At 38.3% G+C, this 27,300-nt stretch overlaps 2 protein-coding genes across 5 annotated transcripts in view; one reads left to right on the forward strand and one right to left on the reverse strand.

Moving 5' to 3' along the window:
- The window catches only part of LOC114479554 (nectin-4-like), a 33,057-nt gene extending 11,658 nt beyond the window's left edge, over positions 1-21,399 (forward strand). Inside the window, exons 2-11 of one of the 4 annotated variants that reach the window (XM_028473292.1) lie at positions 290-490; positions 4,548-4,715; positions 8,477-8,755; positions 12,133-12,250; positions 15,058-15,209; positions 15,879-16,044; positions 16,140-16,215; positions 16,512-16,571; positions 18,115-18,315; positions 19,985-21,399. In XM_028473292.1, coding sequence (XP_028329093.1) covers positions 290-490; positions 4,548-4,715; positions 8,477-8,755; positions 12,133-12,250; positions 15,058-15,209; positions 15,879-16,044; positions 16,140-16,215; positions 16,512-16,571; positions 18,115-18,315; positions 19,985-20,284 — 1,721 coding nt within the window. In that variant the 3' untranslated portion in view covers positions 20,285-21,399. The remainder of the gene's footprint in view (positions 1-289; positions 491-4,547; positions 4,716-8,476; positions 8,756-12,132; positions 12,251-15,057; positions 15,210-15,878; positions 16,045-16,139; positions 16,216-16,511; positions 16,572-18,114; positions 18,316-19,984) is intronic. The other 3 variants (XM_028473293.1, XM_028473295.1, XM_028473294.1) reach the window with 3 other exon arrangements.
- A 1,310-nt stretch (positions 21,400-22,709) lies between these two features.
- On the reverse strand, positions 22,710-26,266 carry LOC114479555 (zinc finger and SCAN domain-containing protein 29). The gene is made up of 2 exons (XM_028473296.1): positions 25,843-26,266; positions 22,710-23,758 (listed from the first exon to the last, which is right to left on the reverse strand). The coding sequence occupies exons 1-2, from the start codon at positions 26,105-26,107 to the stop codon at positions 22,929-22,931; spliced, it is 1,095 nt and encodes a 364-aa protein (XP_028329097.1). The 5' UTR covers positions 26,108-26,266; the 3' UTR covers positions 22,710-22,928.
- Between the last annotated feature and the right edge of the window lie 1,034 nt (positions 26,267-27,300).

The raw sequence follows: 27,300 nt of genomic DNA on the forward strand, positions 1-27,300 counted from the left end.
CTGGAATTGGACGTTCCTCATCATGATGAATATGTGATAGAATATTTTGCTGTTAAAATATTTTGGCAACAAACAGTTGCCCTTTTGGCTTTATGAATAAAAACTTCCTTTTAATTTGTGTTTGGTACATTGATCAGCCTTAAGTTTTTATGTTTAAAGAAAATAATAAACTTGATACATTCAGTTTTTGACTTTGTCTTCAACTTGGATCTCTTTAACACTTGGATCTGAGCACTAAACAAGCCGTGTTAATCCCATCCCGTCTCACATTCTTCTTCTTTCTTTTCAGCGGTGTGCGTGCATGGGGATTTTGTGGAGCCCTCCCAACCTGTCATCTCCATGAACTCTCTCGCTGAGAGTCAAACCAGGCTCCCCTGTCACTATGAGGCGGAGGGCGAGGGGAGGGTAGTGCAGGTGTCCTGGTACAAGGAGGTCAAAGGTGGCAGTAAGGAGCAGATCATCACAGCCCACTTTGAGCATGGTCACAAAGGTGTGTATATATATATATATATATATATATATATATTTATATATATTTATGGATGATTTATAAAAAAAAAAACCTAATTGAATGATTTCTGTTTTGAAATAGAAGTTTGAATTAATAAGGCCAAACATTTATTTTATTGCATTTTAGGGTTCAGAAATCTGTCAAAATACAGAAATGTAAGCACTACAATCAGATTTTACAGAAAAATATAAAGCTTGATAAAATAAAAACTAGAGTCAGAGACAGTTTAGAACAGAGATGGCCAACTGTTATCACAGCGGGGGCCACAAAAATATGATTGTCTGATCCGGGGGCCATTTAGAATAATGACCAACCTGAGCATTAACACAGAAAAGAACACAGGGTTTAGTCTGTTTTTCTCTCATTTTTGTGTGTTTTTGGATTTGTGTTGTATATTTTTGTGTTTTGTTTTGGGTGTTGTCATTTTTTGTTATTGTGTTTGTGTTATTTTGTATTTTTAAAGTGTTTTTTGTGTCTTATTGGATATTTTTGTTATATTGTGTTATTTTGTGAGTTTTTGCAGTGATTTATATTTTTTGTCATTTTGGTGATTTTGGAGCCAATTTGTTTATTTTTGTAGTTATTTTGTGTCTCATGAGTCTTTTTGTGTTGATCTGTAATCTTTGTGTGTGTTTGGTTATTTTTGTGTGTTTGGAGATTTTTTGTTTAGTTTTGTTGTCATTTTGTGTATATTTGCTGTTCTGTTGTGTGTTTTTGGAGGCACATATTTCTGTTGTCCATTTGCGAGTTTTTGTTATTTTGTGGAGTCCTTTTTGTTACCATTTTGTGAATTTTAGTTGTTCTTTTTGTATTTTTGGAATCTTTTTTTTTTTTGGTCTTTACTTTAAGATGGCTGCACAAATTCAGACCGAGGGCCGCATGTGGCCCCTGGGCTGCCAGTTTCCCACGTCTGGTTTAGAGAATTGATTGCATTTAACATTTAGATGCTTGAAAGCACGCGTTTCCAAACTGAGTACCAGAACTTTCTTAAAAACATAGGCACAGGTAAAGAGAAGTGTTTATTATCTGGATCTTCAACATGTTCTTAGTTTCAGTTCAGTTACATTTGAGCTGCTCACTATGTTTGGTTTGAATGTCTATTCCGAGTACGTAGCATCGTCTTTGTCAACCACTTTATTACGATTTCCAAATAATGTTTCACAGTTCATTGGTAGAACTTTTGTAAACTATAACCTGAAGCTGTCACGACCTTAGAAGTGGATTAACATGCTGCAGTTCGAAGAAACGTTGTGACATGAAAGGAGGAAAAAACAGGCATGTGCAGTTCCGCAAGTCATACAGAAAAACCTGTGATCGCATTGAGTCGCAATCAAAGGAAGCAAGATTGAACGCATCTGATAGTTTTTTGGATTCTCGCGGTGTGATTACAGGTATTTAACACTAGTAGGGATGTAAGGATATATCCTAAATTGGCTAAAAATTGTTGCAAATAGGATATTAAAACTGGTACAGCACAGTATGTACTTTGATATTCTGCTTAAACAATAGGAGGTGCTGTGACTGTTTTAGTGCCACTTATTTTGACTCCTGCTGCTGCTCTTGGTTCATTGTGTGGCTTAACAAGAGTGGTGGCAGGAGAAGAGTTTTAATGGAACCAAAAAAAAAGATCAGACCCGAGCCCGACAGAACACGACCCAAACTCATCTGACCCGAATGAAGCCGATGTGTCTTTCAAGAGTAACTAAACCCCTGATTTCTGCTGACCTGCCACTAGGGGGGAAATTCAAAAAATGTCTTGATTATGGCCGGTACTCCTGACACAGTAAGACACGCCCACTCAAGTAGCCGGTCAGTGTTGGCAGTGACAGAGCACTCAACTATTACACACAGTACATAACTTACAAGCATAAACACACCACATACACTATATTACTCGCATACAGTCCCTGCTTTACTCCCGTCATGAGTGTCAGAACACTATGGCCTCACACACACACACACACACACACACAGCAGTGAGAAGTACATGCACGTTCGCTCACACGCAGAGACAGACAGGGATACACACAGAGCTTGATGAACCCTCTGATTAGACCAGAATCTGCTTTTTATAGAAGCACAGAATCAAAAACATCACCTCTGAAGAAAGGAGTTCCTCATTGGAGGCTGTCAATCAATGCTCACTCAGGGCTCTGAGCACCAGCATTATAATACACAACCAAATAATCTGAGCAGAAAGTGAAAGCAGAGAAGATTCAAGTGAACCAAACTAATGCCACGTCTCATAACAGCGCTTGTTTTCACCTATCAGCACTGAAAAACATTCACTGAAATTAGATGAATTAATTCCTGAAATAATGTCAATCCACAAAGTAGAACACACGGTAATCTCAGCAGATAAACACTTTTAGGTTTTCACCTTTTCAAAGATAATGAGGGATGCTTGACCCATTTATTACAGCTCACACTTTGGTGAGATGAGACTAAAGATAAGCAAAACCCATTGACTAAGTTCCACTTTGAAAACCTGAGACTCCCACAGTGATTGTGTTGGATGGTCTGAGGGTGTCACGACAGCCGAGCACAATAAATAACACCAAGCCATTAGAGGCAGATAAATACTCATGTTAACTACACGGCCTACATCCGCAGGAGTGGGAGCTTTTAAAGGAAACAAAAAGAAGTTGACCCCTCGGTCAAGAATGTTGCCTGACCTGAATTTAACACAACCTCCTTTGAGGATGAGGTGGTTTTCACACGTTTGTCGAACAACTCTGATGCAAAGAGCAGCAGGAAAAACCTAAATAATTCCACTAAGTATGATTAACATCATTATTTAATGTGATTTCTGAATTTTGAATCTGTCAGGGCATTCTTTTAATTATTAAAATCAGTTTAAAGGGATCCTCCACTGTTTTTACAAATAGGGCCTAAAACCTTTGAAATGTACTTATTAGAAGATCTACTACAACACTTTTAACAGTTTTAGCCTGTGCTCTGTCATATTGAAATCACGTGATTGATGATGTCACACGGCTCCATTTGCCTGTAAACATCCCACTGTTTTCTATTGAAGTTAAGCTTTTTAGATCATTTAGCAGCTTTATTAGTCAAAATGACAATTTGTGCTGCTTTTGGTTGCTCTAAATAATCTGGAAAAGGTAAAGATGTTGATGTAAACCTCTTTTGTTTTCCGAAAGAGGATAAAAACGACAAAACATTTGTGACCTCAGGGGTCGACAGTTCCAACCATGCGGTTTGGTAGTAGACAATGAAGCAGAGAAGAAGAGCTCTCCTAAGGGACCTTTATTCATCAAAAAGCTTTCAGTAAACAAGATGTTTACAAGTAAGATCAATTTTATTAGTCCCACAAGGAAAAATTGCACAGTTTCAGAAGCAGATAAAGAAAATAAAAACAGCATAATAAAAGATAGAAGATAGATACACACAGGAACCTGTATACAGTACAGAGGGAAGAAAGGACATTGCCCAATAAAAATTACATCAACATCTTTAACTTTTCCTAATTATTTAGAGAAAACAAAAGCGGCACAAATTGGCATTTTGACCCAAAAAGCTGCTAAATGATCAAAAATCCGGCTGAATGCTTCACTCCAATAGAAAACATTGGGATGTTTACAGGCACATGGGGCCATGTGACATCAATCACATGATTTCAAAATGGTGGAACACAGGCTTTAAAACTGTAAAGTAGTCCAATTTTTAAAAGTAAATAAAACAAATATGGTGCAAAATAATGTGTTTTGTTGGCTTTAAATCTTCCAATAAGTACAATTTCAAAGGTTTTAGGAACATTTGCAAAAACAGTGGAGGATTCCTTTGACAATGATTGAAACAAAATGCTGACTCATTGTACTGCAGCTGTGAGTCATAATAAAAATGAAGTCCTCATTTTAATTTTCACTAATGAGTTCTTGACTCTAATTGGGTTAAATGGTGCACACAACTGAAAATTGTTGCCTTTGTGTGCCATGTCATCAGTTTTAATGCTTCACCGGGGTGAGGTAAAGATGGGACGACTGTGCTAAGTAGGGGTTTGTTTCTCTCTCACCAGAGTTCGGACGATACTCGGGTCGTGTGAGGTTCGAGACCACCAGCCCCACCAAGAACGCTGCTCTGCTCATCATCAGCACGGAGGAGTCTGACGAGGGCAGCTACACCTGCCGCATTGTCACCTACCCCAATGGGAACTTTGAGAGGCAAATCACACTCACTGTCTGGGGTAAGACTCGTCTTCTTTTCTCTGTTCTCTCCACCCATCCTTTGTTTTATCAAACCTCAATCATCTTCAAAGTAGGGCTGAACAATATATCGTGATTCAAGATATATCAAGTTTTCTAAATGACAATATCGCCTATATCGAGATACCTATATTTTTTAACTTGTTTTTAATTATACAATCACGTAGTACAAATTACATAATACAAGTAATTTAATATTATTCATAGAATACAGTGAGTGTCTTTTACATTCTGTCCATATTTCTGAGATATATATTTTATAGCTTATTTTGTATTAAAATAATTGTTTTAGGAGTCGCTGCTCAGTTAGATGGATCGCTGTGTGTCCTAACCCAGACCTTCCCCTAAACAAGCCTCATTACAGAACTCACTCACACATGCTGTCCCTTACAGGAGAAAAAGCCAAAAGTGGTTCATGTTGTGCAGCTGTTTGTTCGTTTTTTTCATCAACAAATTTAACCCAAAATTATTTTTCTGGTAAGACTTTATTAAGTTAAAAATATCAAGATTATTATTGTAGTCATTGTGAGAAAAAATATGGAGATATGAATTTTGGTCCATATCGCCCAGCCCTGCTTCAGAGATGAACATTAATGAGAAATTTACGATGACAAAAGTGGATTATGTGCCTAATATGTGTCACTGAACCCAAGAAAATATCTCTAAAATCTAGGGAAGGAGCAAGAGGGTCAGAAAACAATTACAAAACTATAGCAAAAATATTACATTGTCTATGCTTTAAAGACAGCTTGTGTTTTAGTTGTAAGATCAGCTATAAAAATCTGTACCCAGTTCATTTTGCTGCAGCTACTAACAAACAATCTAATAATTGTCTTCAATTGTCAAAAAAAGATTCAGTTTTTTCAAATTTTTGTCTGTCCTACAGTTTAAAAAAACATTTTGCACTATTATCTATGTTGGTATTTGTTTAGTTTCTTACTGTCTTGTTTATCATCTTGCTGCAACACGTGAATTAACCCTATTATCCTTAGGGTCATTTTGACCCCATTCAATGTTTATCATTCAAAAAATAATAGTTGACTTTTTTGCTTCATATTTCATGAATTTTCCTAATTTAATGGGTACAATTAATTAAGCATAAAATTATCACGATTATGTTTTTTTCATGTGCTGAACACATATTGCATGCATCGGTGTTCCTCTGGGGTCAATTTGAATTCAGAAAATGCTATAATTAAAAAAAAAAAAGTGGTCTTATGGTTTAGTTATTCGTTAAAGGCATATTCTATTTGAATTTTATATTTTGCTAACTTGTTAACTTTATCCATATATTTCAAAGGAGTCGTAGAGATATCAAAATCAATCAAAATGGCCTCAGCACCACTTATTTCTGAGCCATTTCCCTCAACACGCCTCAAAACTTTACTTAATCCTGAAATATTTTACAATTTTGTTTAAAAACGCGTGTCGTTCTGCCACAGCAGGGGAACTCTCATTGAGTTTCAGTGAAACCATTACGGCAGCTGAAGGAATCCTGTTTTTCTTTCTTTTTTTGGACAGTTCCCAGGGAAAATCCTTAGCCAATAAAAGCCACTTTCTCGTTTGACTCTCGGGCATCAGCCAGAAAGTTTGTTTGTGGGCTTGCCCCAACACGCCACGCATCACACAACCCAACAGAAATACACAGGCTGAGTAACCGACAACATTTCAGATTCACCCAGTGTGAAACACTCATCCAACGTTTGCTTTTGTTCTAACCATAGAAAGGGATCGTAAAAATGAGCTACTGTCAGTTTGTGGCTCAGACAAATAAAAACAGCCTTTTCAGGTTATTTTTAATGATAGGTGATATTCATTATTTAACCTTTTCTGCTGTTCCCCCCTTTGAAGAATGAAAAACTGTCAGTGCCCCCCTCATCATGACAAAATAAAAATAAATGGGTAAAATTAGTGTTACCCTTTTTGAAAAAAATGAATAAATTGGATTATTCCTCTTTAAATGTAATTAAAGAAAAACACAAATGTGCAATCACATATAGAACAGTTATAAAATTCTTTATTAATAAAGTACAAAGAATTTTTTTATTTTTCATGCTCAAGGTTCAGCAAGGCCATTCTGGCGCTGCACCCCCCAGTTTGGGAACCACTGACTTAAGCTGTTAAAGTGGCGCACCCTCTATTTTTTTTTTTTTTTTTTTTGACTTAATTTAATGGCAATGTGTATTGGTGTTTTTAGAAAATGCCAAATGTTGCACAAAATGTAAATTTATCTCACATATTATTATTAATAGAACATTTTTTGGAAGTATGCTACAATTTTTAGAGGTAGTTAATAATGAATCTAAAAAATAATTTACTCAAAATTGTGGAATATGTTATTTTTGGTGTTTCACCATTTGAATTTTGTAGTAGTGTAGTAGACAATGTTTGGATATGTGTGAGTTCTCCAGGTGGGATCCCTATGCTTTCTCTGCTAATCCTTAATGACTATTTTATGTTAATGCTAACAACTTGCACTAACCTCTGCATTATTAATTTAAACCGCAGAGACAAGACTTAAATCGGGTAAGCATGTTTACAAGAGTCGCAACTTGGATTGTGTGACTCAGTCATGTTAAACCATTTGGAGATGAGACATAATGAAGAACACACACACACACACACACACGCACACACACACACACACACACACACACTGGTGGGAAGTAGACGTGGATGTAACATGAACACGATTGAGACACTGTGTGAGATGTTATCATATCTTAAAGCATACAGGTCATCACAAGTATGATGATTCATCATTATTTGTTGGAAAACATTAAGTGACTCTTTAATTCACTCGTGAACAATCAGAATTATTGAAGTTTCTTCAGGACTGTGAATGCACCAGAGCTGTAATAAAGAGTGCAACTACAGGTAAAAAGTAGCTCAATTTAATAGTACTCAAAGTAAAAGTTACTAGTAACTTTCACTCCCCATGTTTATTGTTGGTAATAAATCTTGCACAATTTTAACAAAATGTATTCTCCACAAAGGAATCTGTATAAAATAAAAGGTTTGTCAAAATGTACAATTAAAAAAAATAAATAACACCGATGAATTCCATTGACAATAAAAACATTGTGTAGCAACATTTATGAACTTTAAAACAGTGCCATACCAAATGTGCACTGTGGGTAACAACCTAATGGGTAAGAATGTTTTGGTGCGGTGCATTATGTTTAGTCTGATTGGTCGGCTATGATGTGATGCATTTGTTTGTTTTCTGGTCATTTCATTTTTTGTAGTTTAACAATGTCCGTTGATCATTTTAAAACAAAAAATAATAAATTACTCTGTAATGCTCTAATGCTCAGTGGGTTGAGCGCCCGCCCCATGTACGGAGGCTGTAGTTCCTCACCTGCAGCCGGTCCAAGGTTCGATTCCCGGCTTGGGACCCTTTGCTCCGTGTCATTCCCTGCCCTCTCTGATCCCTTTCCTGTCCAGCAACTGTCATATAAAAGGCCACTAGAGCCCAAAAAATCCTTTAATAAAAAAAAAAAAAAAAAAAAGCAACTCAATTACTGAAACGTGAGTACAGGTACTTGTAATCCGTTACTTCCACCTCTGGAATACACACGTTTTTAGGCTAATCCGATAAACATCTGTGGGAATAACTGTTTTACATTTCTTGCTCATTGTTGGCCATTTCAATGATAAAAAAAACCCCAAAAAACAAAGTTTCTTAACTTCTGCATAAACGTGTGAAGCCAGGGCTCAGTGTTTATTCTTTTTTCTTTAGTTTCACCAATCTCCTCTCTGGATCCAGTCATACTGACGGAGGGCCAGAACTACGGCGTTGTAGCTACCTGCCGAGCCGTAGGTCGACCTATTCCCCGTCTCTCCTGGGACTCCGACCTCCCAGGCCAGGTACAGGAGCGCACCAACGAGGGCGGCTCCGTGTCCAGCTACTTCTCCCTCCACCCCCTGCGCAGCATGAACGGGAAAAAGCTGGACTGCATGGTGTCGCATCCCTCCCTCACTGAGCCGCGCAGGATCCCCAACCGCTTGGTGGTTCAGTGTGAGTAGCAAGTCTTTTCTTGTTGTGTTTACTTTTAATTATTCAGACCACTTTAATTTCAAGTAAAAATCCAACTTTACTAAAAGAGTAAGATATCGACATTTACACAAATATAATCCCATTATTCTTAATCCGAACAGTTTAAGTCGCAACATTGTGGGAGAGTTTAGAAAAGTGTTCTTGACCATTGTTTCCTAAAGTTCATTTATGATTTCAGGCACTGAAGTTAAATGAAAATTCACGCCTTTAGGTTTTTTTGCTCCAGCTCAATACATTTGTTTGGATTAAGGACAAGATTGGTGCTCCTCACCAAAACAGGAAGGTGTCATTCTCCCCCGACTCATCTGAAAGAGTTCGTATTTACTGTCAATTTCCGTTTGTTACATGCATACAAAACCTTTCAAAATAAACTTCCAGTTTCTTAGGAAACGCTATCACATTCAAAATAAAAGTGCATAACATAATATTAACTCTACCCTGGTGTCACTTACAGAGTGTCGGAGCCTACACAAAACAGACATTGAAAAATACAGCAATAAAAGAAACATGTTTCAGTTTAGTGAAGCAATAAGAGTTTCTTTAACTTAATTTAAGACAACACCATAAATAAACCTCTTACCCTCCAAAATTAACATTTTGCAGTCGGGTTAATACGCTTCTTCCTGGCATGTTCACGGGTCTCAAAAATGTGATTTTCAATCTAGAGAACATTTGGTTGTGCTTGAATTACTCTTAGTGATGCAACACTTTGCTGCACCTGCTCAGCCAAAATAAAACCTATTTTATTAAAGTCAGAGTAAAGCAGTAATAAATGTGTGTTATGAGTTTGTCACACCACAGAAACATGTCACTGACCACTGAGCCAAATTTGAAAGATGAAAAAATAGTATATAAAATTAAGTCTCAAAATCACGGGGAAAAAAAAGCACTTTTCTCTGCTCTGAGACGCTGGGGGCATCAGTTAGAGCCGCCTCCGTGTACTGTGTCTATGGGAGAGAGCAGTGTGAAAGTGGCTCCAGCGTCGATGGTGCTTCTCTCATTGGTTTTTTAAAAGTGCTTGGATCTGGCCAAACGAGGTGTCAGCGGAAAGGTCTGCTCTGCCCGAGTCCGAATATCTCTCCTCAGTAGAGTCAGAACTGCGCCCCGCTAGAGGCGAAACACACAATCGTAAAAAAAAAAGTGCTCATTTCATGGAAAATGTGGCACCAGCGAATGCGTTTTATTCCGAATATGTGGTTTGTTTTCGGCTAGGGGCCGAATTGCCGCGGAAGTTTGGTGGGTTTATGCTAATGATGGCTCCGTTACGTAACGTGGCTATGATTTCTGACCCGCCCATTAAATTCTGAACACAGAAATTTGAAACACAGTTTGTGAAGCCTAGCTCTACAATTAAATTATAAATGGTTGAATGGCTTTTTACATATTTTAAGGAATACATTTATGACCTATTTAATGGTTTAGAAGAAAATGGCAGAATTTGCTTTACACGGTCTTTAAATATTCACTCTCTACAGAATGTTTAGCTTCTTGGTTTCCCTCCAAAAAGCCCACAAACTTAAATAAATCTGCCATTAAAGGTTAACTGAATGTTGCCATTGCCGGTGTTGATTCATCGGTGCATGTTATCTGTTTTTCCGGCTTGCAAACGTAAACAAAACGACGACTTTCACTTGGTTTATTGCTACTAACTTTAATGTGGGTGTCAACAAGAATTTAAGCTGCATTGAAACAGTTATGATACTTGTGCAATCAGCATACCAGGCAAAGGCAAGGCAAATGTATTTATAAAGCACATTTCATACACAAGGCAGCTTAATGTGCTTTACAAGATTAAATGGGCAACATTTAGACGGATTATAAAGTGAAAGGAGTGAAAACATTCAGTTGGAGTTTAAAAACAAACCAACAATAAAAGTAATAAAAAGCGCAGTCATGCCGATACCAATTTAAAACCTTAACCTTTCTGAAGATTGATGTTGAGATACTTTATTCTTAAGACCACACATTTGTTAAAGTTCTGCAGTGACTGAAACTGAATCATAACATTGATTGAATTGATGACATTTTTGGGTTTCATTTGGTCCGAAGTACATCATTTCTTGAGTTCAACAGTATCTATTGGGACATGTTTAAAGCGCTTCACTTCAGTTGTAACTTCAGCCATCTATTGTGATAGCTTAGAGAATTGTAATTGTACAACCAAATGATAAAACCAAATGAAACATTAAACTATTTTGCCAGATTTGATCTGGACACGGAGAAACTCTGAGGAACAGGCTGTTTCTGACTGTGTGCATACAGGTCTCAGTGTCTGATCAGTTCTTTGTGCTCATGACCTAACGCGACACAGTTCCTTCTTCATGAACTGGAGACTTTAAACAAAACAAACTTGATGACTTAAAGTTGTTTTTCTGAAATGTATTGTAGGAAAACAGGTTTTCAATGTATAAAGGATATTGTGACTTAATTGGTTTCAGAATCAACACAAACTATTCAAAGGCTGCTAAATGCATGAAACCTGAAAAATAACCAAATTCAAAGTGTTTATAGTCCAGAGGTGTTTTACTCAAGACCTCATTATCTGAGACCAAGGGCCGTGTTCAAAATGGCACACTAACGTACCATACACTACAAACTCAATGAGTATATACTGTCTACTATATACTGAAAGTCTGATTAGGGTGATGAGCGTTCCCACTGAAGTATACTTTCAAGTTTCCCAAGATGCATTTTGAACCTATAATGACAAAAAACCTGAATCACACTGAGGCTAAATATATCTGTTGATTCTCCACCTTTGAAAATTCTGAAAACATTTTAAGTGAGAAAATGACCAAGTAGAATATCAGCATGTGATCATTTGATCCATAAAACTTGCATATACACGACATTTCAGAGATTCCATATTGTCCGCCATTCACTACTGACAAAACTTCTGATTAACTTCAAAACAAGAGCCCTGTTTACAAAAGCATTAAAAACTAATGGAAGACAAGAAGAGATGCTTTTGTTTTGAAAAGGTGATATTTGACTTTTAGCTTGAAGCCGGTCCCAGGACAATTTTTCATTCTGCTCGCAAAATATCATGGGGGTGGTTGAGTATGACTAGTGTACCCACCGTGCATACTGAAAAAAATGTCCCTATAGCTAAAGTGAACGCACTACATACTTTGACATCAAATCTAGTATCAATAGTATCTTTGTATGCCATTTTACAAAGGGCCAAGACTTCACCGAGACCAAAAGGCACTGATGCCAAGACAAGACCGAGACTTATAGGAGTAAAGGCTGAGACGAGCCAAGACCATGAAAATCTATTTTAAAAAGTTAAAGGGCATTCTGTCTTTAATTTACTTATATTATCATTTCTGTGTCAGACCCCCCAGATCCCACCATCTCCACATTTCCAGGGCATTTCTATGAAAGTTTGGAGAACGCGGAACTGCTGTGTCAAGCCGGTGGAAACCCCAAACCTCACAACATCACCTGGACATGGTATGATGATCGTCACACCTTCCTGTTCTCACACACATGCACAGTATAAAAAAAATTGTCTGGCAGACAATTATACGTTGATTAACTTGACTGATGCTAAGCCGCACTGCTAAATTGCCTATTACACTCCTGCGGAATGCGCTTCAAAACATCAATAAGCCGCCGCTAACAGGCAATACCCACTGACTGCACACACTGATGTGTGTTTAAAACTAAAAAGGGGTATCCTCCTCACCCGCCTCAGTTCACAGCAGAAAAAAAAAGGTCTTGCTGTCGCGTTGATGGAAGGTTTTTCCTTTTTCCACACAAGGAAGGCACAGGCAGCAACAGCAAGTGATACAAGGAAGAGCAGGAGACGCACGCAAAGCACTTAATCACGGTGTTATGCTTTAAATATCACTGTAATGTCTGGAAAATACAGGGTCTGGAACTTAATTAGAGATTCTGTAGCAGCCATGACAGCTACGCCTGGGCACACAATGTTTTTAAACGCTGAATAAAAGATACGCAGCACTAATAATTTAACTAAAATGTTCAGAATCTGCTTTACATCCATTGGTACATCCAATAATTAAAAAGAAAGTAAGGGTGGAATAGAGCACTTAGATTATTTGATGAGAAATGACTGGTCTAACTTGTATGTTGTTGCATTTATATGCTGCAGATAAAAGGTTGAATTTAAGAAATTCTGTATAAATCCTATAATGAATTATTGTTTATTGCAGGAGCCCCTCAGCCTTGGGGTCAGGTCCCCATTCGGGGTTGTGAGACACTGGGAGGGGCTTGCAAGATGCCTTAAAGAAACTAAGGATATTTTTTGAACAATTTGAGCGCATTTTTGCTTATTTTTACCCTTTTCTTGCAACTACACCAAACTTTCTATATTTTAACCTGTTTTCATCACTTTTTCTTGCCATATGGTTACTTCTTTTAATTAATTTTTGCTACATTACTCCCATTTCTGCCCCTCCTCCGTCAAATGTCAATGCCTTTTCTGCTCACTTTCAAAACATTTTTGGCACTTATAAACTCTTTCCAGCATGTTTCCCACTTAATGCTGCACATGTTGAACCATTATTGTCACTTTTTAATCATCATATTTCATGCTTATTTTTGCCAATTTAACCACATTCACAATTTGTCATGCCCATTATTTGCCAGTTTAAACTAACGGTTCCTAATTTTTAAAATACATTACCCCAACTCTCCCTCCCCCATCTCTGCCACTTTTAAGCCAATATTGACACTTTGAACACTTTTTACCACTTTTTCATGTCTGTTTTTGCCCACTCTAATTTACAATTTTTAACCAGTTTCTGTGGTTTTAAAATCCAATTTCATCACCTTTTCCACCATCTTTGGTTGCTTTTAACCTTTTTATTTCTGTTTAAAACAAGGATTTACATCTTTAACATGACTATATACTATGGCCCAAATAATAATAAACTTCCTGGATAACAGTGGATATTATTCAGATAAATAAATAAATGTGGTTATCACAGATTCATAGAACAATGGACCATCATTTTGCTGACTTTTCTCCCCTTTATTCCCCCTTATAGATGGCCCTGTCTCCACATGACTGTTCTTCAATGTTTATGTCTGTGTTCCCTAGTCTCTGGCACTTTTTTGGGCGGGGTCCGGCCTGAAAAGGTTGAGAACCACTGATTTATTGCTTTGAAATTAATTTTGTTGGTGGGAATAATTAGATTTATGTTATACGGCTCAGTGTCCTTTAGATATGTTCATAATTGTTAATTACATGCCAAAGTCTTGGTTGAGAGTTTTTTCCACCATCTATTCCATGTCAAACCCAGTCTCCACCTGCTGTTTACTCAGAAAATTCTAGGGAGGGTTGTTAAGAAAAGAAATCCGAGCCTTCTTCAGTTTGGAGGGTGAAGCAGTGTTTAAATAACTGCTGCTGCAGAACAAGAACAGTGACACCAGGAGCAACGTGAGCCCTCTCAGAGGACCTGCTCTCATACTGCCTCTCCTTTATGTGGCCTGTCCTGTCTGTGATGTCTTCAGCTGCTCAGTGTGGGCAGGACCTCCCAAATCCTTAAAACATAGTGTTTATTGGTCCACCAGATCAATGGGTTCATGCTGTAGGCTCAGGACTCCTAAGCACACCTTGATCTGTCTTATAGGGGACATATTATACCCATTTTTAACCTTTTAGAATGGTTCCCTATGGTCTAAATGACATATCTGTGCTGGTGTTTTGATCAAAACATAACATGATTTAAGCAAGAGAGGAGGTTTAAGACCCTGTATAAACCAGCTTTTTCAGAGCGCTCCGTTTTAGGGTGTGTGTCCCTGGAGTTGCAAAGACCTCCCCCTCCCCTCTCTTCTGCGGGTTGTGCCGAAATGGAGTTTTAAGCAAAGCCACATGCTGGTCTTTGCAACCTACAACTGAACAAATTCTGTATTTAGTTTTACCGGTAGCCATCAGTCCTTCACTAGCAAGAAAATCAATGGTCGACTTTCGCAGAAGTTTTTATCGGGTTGGGGGTGGAGTCCATGGGTGGAGATTCCAGCGGAGGGGAGGGTATTTTCTTTCCCTATTCAACTTGTGACGTCACAAATGGAGCACTTTTCTCTGTGTTGTAAGACAGACCACAAACAAAGGACTGGATGGTTTTTTTTCACATTTTGTGTGTCGGCGGACACTCAAGTTCCCTCCTATGTGTTCAAAAATACAGCAAAAGTGGATTTTTCATAATATGTTCCCTTTAACATTTATTTACAAGCTTTACTTCCATATAGTTTTCTCAATGAAATTGTCATGTTCCCACTATTATCTACAGGAATGAAGGAGATCTGCCAGTAGGAGTTTCTCTGCATGGAGAAAAACTTGTTTTTGGCCGAACGCTACGGATGAATGACAGCGGCGTCTACGTGTGTAAAGTTACAAACAGTGTAGGACATGGAAAATCTGAGTTTGTCTTAAGAGTGTCTGGTAGGTAACATCAGCTTTGCCTTTGTTGTATTTTAAATAAAGATTGGTCAAAAATAAAATAAAATTGGATCTGATTTAAAATTGTCCTAAAAGTTGCTCTCTGGAGTTCCTCATACAAGTGTTTTGATTTGATTTATTTATTTTGATTTTCAATGTAAATGTACGGAAGAGGATTTTAGGGCCACTGAAAAACAACAACCAAGGGCTAATATTTTTATTATTATTATTAATGTTCTGAGAAATGTTCAGATCATGAATAATAAGAAAATATTGGACCTTGTTTTTTTGATCTTTTCACTGGCCCTACATTTTTTTTTGATTGATTGAATAATAGACACAAATGTTCCACCCAAAATGCAAAAACTGACTTTAATCAAGAAAACCTTTTCAATCAAAAAATGGTTTACGTCAATCTTATTTATTTTTTTTAAACTTCAATCACAAAATAATCTTCAAATAAAAAATAAGTGTTCTAATGCAATTATTTCTGTCTCAAATAGTTTTTGGCATTTTAACACTTTTTTATTGAATAATAAAGACACAAACAACCTCCATACATTTCCTAAATATTCTCTAGTAAAAATTCCTAGCTTTATTTAATAATAAGTCAAAAAGTTTCAGAATTGTGGATTTATTTCTAATCTTGCCTTTCTCCACCTGTTTTTGCAGATCAATCTCCATTCAGAGCAGGTTTTGCTGGTGATAACCTGCTACTAATCATTATTGGTGCTGCAGCTGGAGGTCTGGTCCTCGTCCTCGTCATTGCCGTTCTCCTGGTGAACCGCCACCATCGAAACAGAAACAAAAAGCTGGAGATAGAGCTCAGTGAAAAGAAGTGAGTCGAACGCAGTTAAGCAGTAAAAGTTAGCTTAACTGTGAAAGATTAGCTATGACTTCAAATGATACCTGTGCTTTGTTTATTTTCTCCAGGGAGGAAATCAACAACTTTTCTCGTCAGAATTCCTTTAGAGGCTTAAACTCTCTCAGCTCAGACCCAAGACTGCGGGTACATGCGCGCACACACACACACACACACACACACACACACACACACACACACACACACACACACACACACACACACACACACACACACACACACACACACACACACACACACACACTCGTGCGCATACACCCATGCCAGATTGACACACCCTGATCAGGTGCAGCCATGTCTGCATGAGAAGTTAAAGGTTAAAAGCAGCTTTACACAAATAAGCTACTGTTTACAGGACACACACACACACACACACACATTGGATGATATTCACTCCTCTGACTTTCTCTCATTGTTTCCAGGGTGAGGATTACTCGGGGCTCAGAGTAGATAGCCGCATGAAAAACAGCCAAGTGTCTCTGGTGAGTTCCGTAATGGGAAGTGGATTAAAGCTTTTCTCACTCATGGGAGTGCATATAAAGAAAGATTAGTTTTTAAGAGAATCAAATTGCGTTGAAGAAAAGAACTGTAGGTACAATAATAAGGGCTGATGACGAATAAAAGGGCAGTACTTCAATAATCTAAGTAATATTCAGTTGTAAGCTATAAACTAAAACAAATGTAGAGACTAAATATATTTATGGTTGTGTAACCAACAGAAAAACCTTCATAACTATGTCTTTGGGTTATTAACATTTCATATGCACAGTGTAGATTTTAAGACATCCTCAGGTCTCAGAGTGGGGTATCAGGAAACCCTCTGATTCTTTATGATGTTTTTATTCTAAATGTGTGCTTTTGTTGTTACTTTGGGAGTAATTTTTGTGTTTTTATTGACATTTTGTGTTTTTGTAGGCCTTCTGTGTTTTTAGTCATTTTTGTGTGATTTTTTTAATGTCATTTTTGTGGTTTTTATTGTCATTGTGCGTTTTTGTTGTAATTGTCACTTGCCAAATAAAACGCCACACCATTTATACAGAAACGGAAGTACACGACAGCAGTGTTTTTCCTTTTATTTTGTAAAAGGTAAGATGTCAATGTATTGTTTGATTGATAAATAGTTAAATGAAATGTTGATATATCTTAACCTTTAAAAATAAATAGAAAATATCAGCTTTCTACTTACTCTCGTACACGAAACGGCATATATTGATGTATTTCCGTTTTTTTCAAAATTAACTTTGTGTCGTGTTTTACAACCTGAGGCGGTTCTATTTGAGGCTGTTTAGTCTGATGACTTTTATTTTGAAGCCTGAGTTTGTTTGGTTTGATAAATGACAGGTTTTCCTGATAAGTGATACTTCTCTCTGAGACCTGAGGATATCCTAAAAAGTACACCACATATAGGGATGCACCGAAATGAAAATTTGTGGCCAAAGCCGAATAAAATATAAACGCTTGGCTGATTACTGAATATCGAATGCGGTTGTTAAGTTTTTCACAATTTTTTTTAATAGTGCATAAATAACCTAGAATATTTTTCATGTTTTTAAAAGAAAGTAAATGTTCATTGATTATTCTGATATATTTTAAATATTTGAGTAGCTTTTGCTTTTCAAAAAAAGCACAACAAAGTTTTTCATTTATATTAGGCCTTCAAACAAAACAAAACATGCATTCCAAAAAAACTAAAGTGCATTAAAGTGGATAAACCCGCCACAACAAATGAATTATTGTCCTTTTCACCACTGCATGTTTGATTGCGTCACACGCTACTATTCGGCCTTGCTTTTAACTCACTCCACCGACATGTGTGGTTGACATTGTAGCTGATCATTCTTGATTATAAACTAAAGGGTCCTACCTCTTGGATTTTGTAATTGGGGAAAACATTTTATTAAAACAAACAAGTATTTGATAATATCGTGTACTGTATGCTATTGTGTTTTTATGGAGCTTGAAATAAAGGTGATTTCTGATTAACAGTAGCTAATGTGTAGTAAGGCCAGCACCGTTTCTCTGCAGGAGCGCCCTGCCTACAGAGGCAGCCAGTCCACACTGGGGGGGAAGTGGGGCCCTCCAGTAGGTGTGGAACTGGACGAGCTGGGACGTCCCGTGGTGTGGCAGGATGGCAGGGAGAGCCTGAGAGGAGCAGAAATAGACGGCGAAAAGGAGGAGCGCCGTAGGAGGGTGGAGTCATACCTAAAGAGCAGCAACATGTCTCTGGTAATAATCAGTGTTTCAGAGCTCGTCGTCAATGTTTTCAGTTGGAGACGTGGGTAGTATTACAACCTCACAGGAAAGTCATGTAGTCAATAGGGAGGTGCAGGCTTTCCTTTTTAAACCTCTATGAAAGACTCAGAGTTAATATATTGAATGTTTATGTTTAGAATGAAATCCACATAGACTTTTTAAATTAAGCCCAGCTTGATATTAAATTACTCAGCTTGATAAATGACACACACTCAATATTAGGGGTGTCCCGATACTACATTTTCACTTCCACCTCGATACCGATATCACATCTTTGGGTATTGGCCGATACCCATATTGATCTGATTAAATATCAGCACAACTACATACATACTTTTATGAATTTTTTTGTGAGTTGGAGTGTTAGAAAAAGCCTTGATCAAGTGATATTACTCAGAGAACAAGAGTAAGCAACAGTAGGTACGAGAAAAACTCACCTACTTAATATTATTAACCAATGGGTTACAGACAGTTTAACCTTAAACATAAGAATATTCTACAATTGAATGAGAAGAATGTGAAAAATAACTTTAATAAATCCAATACAAACAAAATAAAATGTTTTTAAATGAAAAATAGCCATCAGTTTAACTTAAACATAAACACATTTTACAATTGTATAGAATTAAATTAAAAATACATTACCCTGAAAAATAACCTCAGTATATCTAATTAAAACCAGCCCCGCCCCCACAACGCTGCACAGTTCTACATGGAGCTGTCAATCAAGGCTCACTGAGGGCTGTGAGAGGAGGAATCCTAGTCCCTCCTCCCATCTTTTATAGGAGGGGCGGGGCCAACAGTGATGGTTAGTGACATCACTGATCTAATCTCAGCCAAAAGCGAAATTAAATTGCAATAGCCGGCGTTCGACCCATAGAGGGCAGTTACTCTAGCATTTTACAACTAAAAACGCTAAATTGAAGTGGAAATGAAGAATGGAACTAATATCAATAAACTACATCATTTCATAACTAATCATATATGTATTCAACAGAAAAAAGTGGTTTTATGGCGTACAGTCCGCTATGTTGTACAGCTAGCAGGACTTCTTTTACCCTCCACCCCCCCACGCTCCTGTGAGGGCTCCATCCAAAGCCTCGCCCACACAAGCCGGACCATGAACAGACTTTTGGTATGGCATTTGAAGGGTGCACTTGGGGAGGAGGGAGAGTCAGAGGATGGCGTGGGGGCAGGACGAGACATGAAGGCAACCGATTGGCTCTTTCTATTAGGACCGAAGGGCAGGGATTGGTCGTTTTTACAGGTGTGACTTTTTTTTCGTTCATTTTTCTAAATAAGTCACAGTTGGGGAAGTCTCAGGCACAAGCTTTTAGAAAAATGACCAACTTTAAATAGCGTGAAAAGCTTCAGGCCACCAAAGGTTGAGCTCAGTACAAACTGACATCAGAATGCAAAGAGTATCTTTAGCCACGCCCTCCATGGAGGCACAGAAGACACCTTAATAATCAGGTATTTAGTGGTTATTGCCATGTGGCTAAAACTCACCTGGCTGCATACTAAAGTGTGTCATTCATCGAGCTGTTACAAACCTTTTATAATCTGATGAATCCCCTTTATTACATAATAACATTTAAACCGGCTAGAAGAAACTCTATTGTGTTTATGCTGTTCCTGCCAGGACTCAGGTCTTCCTTCATCTCTGGTTCCCCTGAAGGCCCAGCAGGAGGACGGCAGCAGCAGCAGCCCTCGAGAACCAGACCTAAGCTGCCACCAGCAGGAGAGAGACCCCCCCTCGAACCAGCAGGTCTGGGTTCCCCCTGGGTCGGTGGCCGAGGGACACGAGGACGACGATGGTGACAGCTCCTCGTACCAGATCTCAGAGGCTCTCACCAACCATTTCTACTACAGTAACGGAATCCTGAGGCCCAGGCCGCACTCCAACGCCATCCTGCTGCACCCCCGGGGGCAGATTATCTGAAATCACTGACTATGGAAGGAGACCAAGCCCATCTGCACTAATACTGACTTTATTCTTTGTTTTGTAAACACTTAAAGTGGGAAAAATCTGCCTCAAGAACTGAACTCCAGAACCTGACAATTTCTTGCTTCTTTCTTTATGAGAGTTTTTGATTGTTTTTCCCTCAATGTGTTTCTATTTTTCTTTGACTTTTGATAAACGGAAAACGAGGAACGAGGTGCGGTTCAATAATCAGGGGAACCCAACGTTAGCTTAGTTTAGATCTGATATCGGAGACGTCAAGTGGCAGCAGAGCAGTAAACAAATACATTTAAAAAAAAAAAAAAAAGCATTTGTTCAGATTTCCTATGTTTACCTGCATAGGTGCAAAAAAAAAAAAACCATGACATGCAGTGAAGGAATTTTGAGATACCTGCGTTTGTCCAGCCCTGTGTGAGATTGGTCGAGATGAGTTTACATTCACAACACTCAGGCAGGACTAAAAAAAAAAAAACATTTGCCTTGGAGATATTTCAGAGGCCTTATATTTTTTCTATAGTATCAAATGTAAATACAGCTCATTATTGTGTATTATGTTCACACACAGATCAGTCATAACATTGTGACCAACTTTCTCTAGCTTTCTATCACAAAATGGCATTATTTTCTTCAGCAATTGGATCTTCAGTCACTTTGGACGAATAGTGAACGCTGCACTCTGGGAAATCCCCCAAGGGATTTGGGTGATTATTCAACCTTACTAAACTTATTAATAAGTGTTCATTTGGCATGCTTTTCCTACCTTTAATATTAGTTTTGGGGACCAATTGTTTGCTAGCTGCCAAATACATCCCACCCACTGTGTCACAGCTAAAAAGACCATCAGTGTTAATATTATTCACCTTCTCTGTCAGTGGTTGTAATTTTATGGCTGATCAGTGGTAAACAAACATGGATGAGGGTGTTTTAAGTCCATGTATTGAATGAAGCATACTGAGGTTTGTCCTGATTAGCTTTGAGGAGCCACTGACGACAGACTCTGTTTAAAAACGGTCAGTTTGACAAACACGTCGGGTCCGTCAGTATATTGTGAATTGTTTTTGTTTTTTTGTAATAAACTGAAAAATTGAGCTGTTGTTAATCATGGGAATGTTCATTTGTAAAAGCATTTTATTTAATTTTTTTTTTTAGCTCCAAGGGATTTTAATTTGACTTTTTTTTAATTCATTTTTTTAATGCACTCTGATGTATACAGCAGCTATGAACCCAAAGCATGAAAAATAGAGATTTTTCTCTTTGCACTTTAATAAAGAGCTATATTACTGTTCTAAAACTATTAGTTATCAAGTTGTTTTTATGAGATTTGAAGAATATTCAAAAAAAAAAAACATGTCTAAAAAGGTCACTTTTCTTAACCCCTTTTTAATTGGACATTTTTTATATATTGTTAATATAACTTTCTTACTGTTCTAAAATTATTAGTTATTTTATCAAGATTAATATTTTGTCGTGGTGGTGGGGGCGCTGAGAGTTTTTCATTCTTCGACGGAGGGTCCATGCAAAAGTTCAACGACAAAATGTTTGTAAAAAAAAAAAGTGACCTTTTTTGAAAAAAATGTAATTCTTCAAATAACTATCAGTAATAAAGCTCTTTATTAAAAAAGTGCAAAGAAAAAAAACAAACTTTCAGGGCCCCTTCCCCCATAGCAACAATATACTGATATATATATATTTATATAAAATCAATTAAAAAGAAAGGTTGAAAAAATTGTGATCAGTAATAAAGCTCTTTATTAATGAAACAGCACACACACCCCTATCATGACGTCAGAAACCCCTCCCCCACTGATTTACAGGTTGAGTTATTCTCTAACATCGTTTCCTGTTCTTTTTTATGAACTTGCACCAACTCATAATCAGCCACTGGCTTTTATATATGTTTATATTTTTGACAAACTGTTGCTTATTTTAGGGATGGTTTGTATGTTTTTTTTCTGGCCTCCAGGTGTAGCCGAGATAAATTGTGTGATTGATTCTTAAGTCCAGTCCTGGCAAGCCTCCGTCCTGCATGTTTAATATGCTCATGTAAACCTACCACAGCTGATTGTTTGTTCTCAGGCTTTCTGCTGAGCTGCATGATGACGTCATTAGATTCAGGTGTGTTGGAGCAGGAAAACATCTAAAGACGTGTAGAACAGGGGCTCTCCAGGACCACACATTAGCAACCTGCATATAAACTGTTGAAATATATTAATAGCTTATTATCAGTAATATAGAATTCTACAATATATAGCTATGCCGAGTAGTGATGCACTGAAAATTTGGCCCCCGAATATTTTTGGTTTTTGAGCAAACACTGATTTATTCTTTGAAGCATTCATATTAATTTAAACTATTGTAATGTTTTAATTTCAGTGAGGTTAATACACATTCAGAGCCATAAATGCAATGGGACTAAAAATTTGCATAATTCATTTTGATTATTTTGGTTCTCGGTTTTTGGCCTTTGTTTTCTCATTTTTGGTTTCGGCCAAGAATTTTCATTTCGGTGCATCCCTAATACCAGGTAAAAGTTTCAACCAGTCTGCAACATTTTTTTCCAATTATATCAAAGAGTTCATTAATCAAATAAGGCCAAACATTTATTTCCCCACAGCTAATAAAATCAAACAACATTAGGCATCGGCGTCTCTTTGTGAGTCCGTTGGTGAGTGCGTAGGTTGCTCCTCTGAGAGAAATTCTTCCCACAGGTGCTGCATGTGTACGGTTTCTCTCCCGTGTGGACGCGCTGGTGAATCTCTAAATGACTGATGCGGTCAAAGCTTTTCCCGCAGAACGAACAAATGTACCATTTCTCCCAAATGCGACGACTGGCGCTGCTTTTGTACATGTCTGGCTCATTGAAAACAAAGAACCTGCTGTCTGCCAGGTTGTGTGTTTGATGGTGTTTTTCTGGAATGAACCTGAGTGGTGCTGGTTGATTTAATGCGTCCGTGGGCTGGTTTTGTTGACGAGCGTCATTGAAAGTCACTGGAGGTTTACTGGGTCCACCTTGGAATGCATGATTATCCCCCCTGAACCAGTCAGTGTGTGCGGTCTTTGCTGCGTTATCAAAAATGTCCAAACCATTTTCACTGGGCAGAATGTGTGAGTCCAGTACTCGTGCCACCAGTTTGGTTTTAAAGCAGCAGTCTGAGTCGTCTTTACATCCCGCTGAGGCAGACATCCAGTGCACACTCTCCTGTTGCTGTTTGTTCACACCGTGCTCCGACTCCACCGTCTGCTGCTCTACTATCTCCACATCGTTATCATCATCATCGTCCTCCAGCTTAATGATGGAACCCTCCTCGTCTCCTATGTCACTTTCACAGGAGTCGGATCCGAGCTGTTCTTCACTTTGAGCCGTTGGTGGTGTTTTCCCGTTCACTGGGTTGTCCTCTTCATTCACAATGTTCATGTCAGAAGAAACGATCTGCACCGGATCCACCTGGAGAACTGAGCACAGAAAACAAAGAAACCACATGAAATTTGATCAGCTGATCACTCTGATGTGTCCTGATGAGTTCTTTCTGTCTTTCCCTGTCGCCCCATGTTCGCTGGAGGAGAGAGTGAATAAAGTTCCCTCATCCCTGATGATGTTGAAGCTCCGCTTACTCTACCACACCTGGGACTCTTCTCCAGAGACCAGGGGGCGACAGGGGGCCTGGCCATCAACTCTGTAGTTATCATACTTACAAAGATATTGGTAATTAAAGGCGTACCATGGTTATTATAAATGATTCCTCAGGCCAATATACAGCGCTGGACAGTATCAATGCTCTGAGCGGGGCTTCCCTCTTGAAATACCGACTATGTAAGTTTGGAGGAGACGGACCGTCTTTGGCCAGGTCATATGACCTGGAGAACGTATCACTTTACGGCAGTCACGTGACCACAGGCTCGGATATATATAGTTCCCACATGACGTCACATCATACGGGCATTTCCCGACCCGGCGCCATTGTTGTGGGCAGCTGAAACGAGTTTAGCTTGTTTACAACCAAAAGAGCACAATATGGTAGTTTTGTGTTGAGTTAATGGTGCACTAATCGCTGCGATAGTTCAGTTAAACGTGGATTCTTTAGTAAGGGAAGTCGGCAACTCAGGTTCGTAACTTTGGGATAAGGATTGGCTCTCAGGGCTGGGGTCGCGCCGTGGCTGGAGGAGCAGCCCCCGCTGGAGACCCGGCCCCCTCCACCGACACGCCTTCCGCTTGGCGTCAGCGGCTGCTCCACCGAGCCCAGCCCAACCGACCCAGCCCTAAGAGCCAATCCTTATCTCAATGTTCCAGGTCAACTACTGCCTGCATACATAATCAAAAGACGAAGGGAGGCTGGCCCGACTGACTTGATTTTTGCGACAGCGCTGCGGCGCTTGACATGAAAGTTATCGGTCGAGCGCCCCTAGTGGCCAAAAGTTACACAGTGTGCCTTTAAAGGCGTGAGGGTGCACCAATTACCACAAACTTCATTAATTCATATCTCACTCATTAAGAGTGTGTGACCAAAAATAATAAAGTTCTATGCGTTTATAATGGACGCCAACCATTCCACAAAGTTTCACAAAATTCTGAGAGATGAAGGAAAACATGTAATCATCGGCTAAAGTAAGTGTTGGTCCTTTTCTTTTTTAATTGCTAAGAATTCTCCAGATGACAAAACACTAGAAAGGGGAGCAAAGAAGATGTATTAAAGATCTTGCATGAAGGTTAAAGATGCTGAACTTTAAATGATCTACAGTAGGTAGTAGAGAAACTGCCAATGTGACTGAAAACGAGCAGGAAAAATGTAAAACACTATAAATTATTGTAATACCCATAATTCATTGTTTTAATGTCAAATTAAACAAGGTTACGTGTTTGTATATATCCTGTAACAACTATAAATATACTGTAGGTAAAGGACTTTTCTGTTTCTGTTTTGCGTGTGAAAAGCAAATACAAGTCACAAAACAAAATGACTCCAAGAACATATGAGATAACTCCAAAAATAAACAAAACTAACACACAACGCACAATATGACTCAGAAGAGACACAAAAACAACTACAAAAATACACAAATAGATTCTTAACACACAAACCAGCATTAAAATAAACAACAACAGAAAAACATGCAAACCAAAAACAAATATACACAGAATGATGCAAAAACACACAAGACAACAATATTGTCCAAGATGATTCATAACACGCAAAACCACAACAAAAACCAAAATATATAGAAATATGAAAAAACAGACAATACAACAACTAAAATGCAATGTGTTAATACCCAGATATAGACAATTATTCTTAATGCTGACAGATTTTGACAATGTGGCCTTCGCTCTGATAAAATGTGTCTTAAACTGTATAATGTGTAATGATAAATCAAGTATTTCATCTATCTACATTTAATGGTACAAATTCTAACAATGCCATTATTGTAATTTTTAATTTAGACTGTATACATGTGGTCAATTCTAATTATTAAAACACTTAAATATATAACACAGGAGTTAAAAGTAAAGCATTTGTGAAAAAGGAAGTAGCAGTTCCTACCATCGCCACGAGGAGGCGACAACTCGCGCTGCTGCTCTTCTTTAGAAAAACACGACAAGGATGTGTTTTTATCCGTCAGACGCTCCGTTTCCATCGACTTTAACTTCCTCTGGAGAGATTCAATCTCATCGTCTTTCCTCCGAAGCTCCAGCTGGACCCGAGTAAAGCCGTCCTCCCATATCCTACTGATCTCTACTACGGCAGTTTTAGCTAACATCTCCATGACAGAGGCCAACTGACACTGGAAAGCTGCTGCTCCGTCCATTCTGTCCCACTGTGAGACACAAAGGTCAGAAATACAGACGCTGTAATGGCGACAGGTCGCTTTCACACCAGAAACTCCGCCGCAATGTCACATTAAATCAACCTGTCACTGTTAAAAGATTAAAACATGGAAGTAAAACACTTCTTCTTCTTCGTTTATTTCTTCTTCTTCTTCACTGATTTAGAGGTTGAAAAACAGCTTTAAGGCTCATTACTTCCATCTACTGGATTGTAGGGTATTCTATTTGAGACTCAAAGATACTGAAATCTCAGGTTACTACTTGTTTTTTTGAAAAATATTTTAACAAAGGAGACTATATCTATTATAAAGTAATGGTTCAGCGCGAGCTGACTGAGCTGCCAATTTAGATACGTTGCTTTTAAGCTAATACAAATGTTTTTGAACTGCAGGAAGAGTTGCATATTTTGTCCACTAGATGGGGATAAAAGCTTGTAAAATAATACCAATTGGCCTATAGAGTTCAAGCTTTTCCCTATTTCTGGGATTAATCTTTCTTTTCTTTAAAATAAAAAAAAATATATTAAAAAAATATATCTATAAAGCAAGGAATCTCTGTCTGTGGCTCAAGTATCTCTGCGGTTCAGGGACAGACTGACCTGACAGTTTCAACATGGCTGCTGCTTGGTTCAAGGGTGTGCAACATCGAATTTGTTTCGACGTCCCACCCCCATGCCCCACCTCCTGAGTAGACGGACTGAGTGATGATGTCATCAGTCCTAGCTCTACAGTGATGATGTAATCAGTTTTAACATTAGAACATTGAAACATTGGTCCAACCTCCCTCTAAAGTGATGATGTCATCCCTATGTTCTAATGTATTATGTCAGTGTGTGTGTGTGTGTGTGTGTGTGTTCCTCAAATATCTCTGCGGATCAGCTTCTATAAATACCAGTTTAGACAGTGGTGAGGTTAGACATCAATGACAGCAGACAAATTCACCATCTCTCAACAAAACATAATTTTCATTTGCCAATATTAACTCACTCACCGCCATTTACGTACATATATGTCATTTCTAATCCGAACGTTCACTGCCATTGACGGATATGTACGTCAATTGTGTTTTTTCACTGGGGTTGCTCGGAAACACTGTGGCAGAGGTCCCTCATCAATATCTAAGCTACAGTGTGATGTAGTGACCACCTGGTGCCCTATAGGTGGCAGCAGTGCAC

Source organism: Gouania willdenowi, chromosome 17 (assembly GCF_900634775.1).
Source record: "Gouania willdenowi chromosome 17, fGouWil2.1, whole genome shotgun sequence".
In the NCBI taxonomy this organism is placed as follows: Eukaryota; Metazoa; Chordata; class Actinopteri; order Blenniiformes; family Gobiesocidae; genus Gouania; species Gouania willdenowi.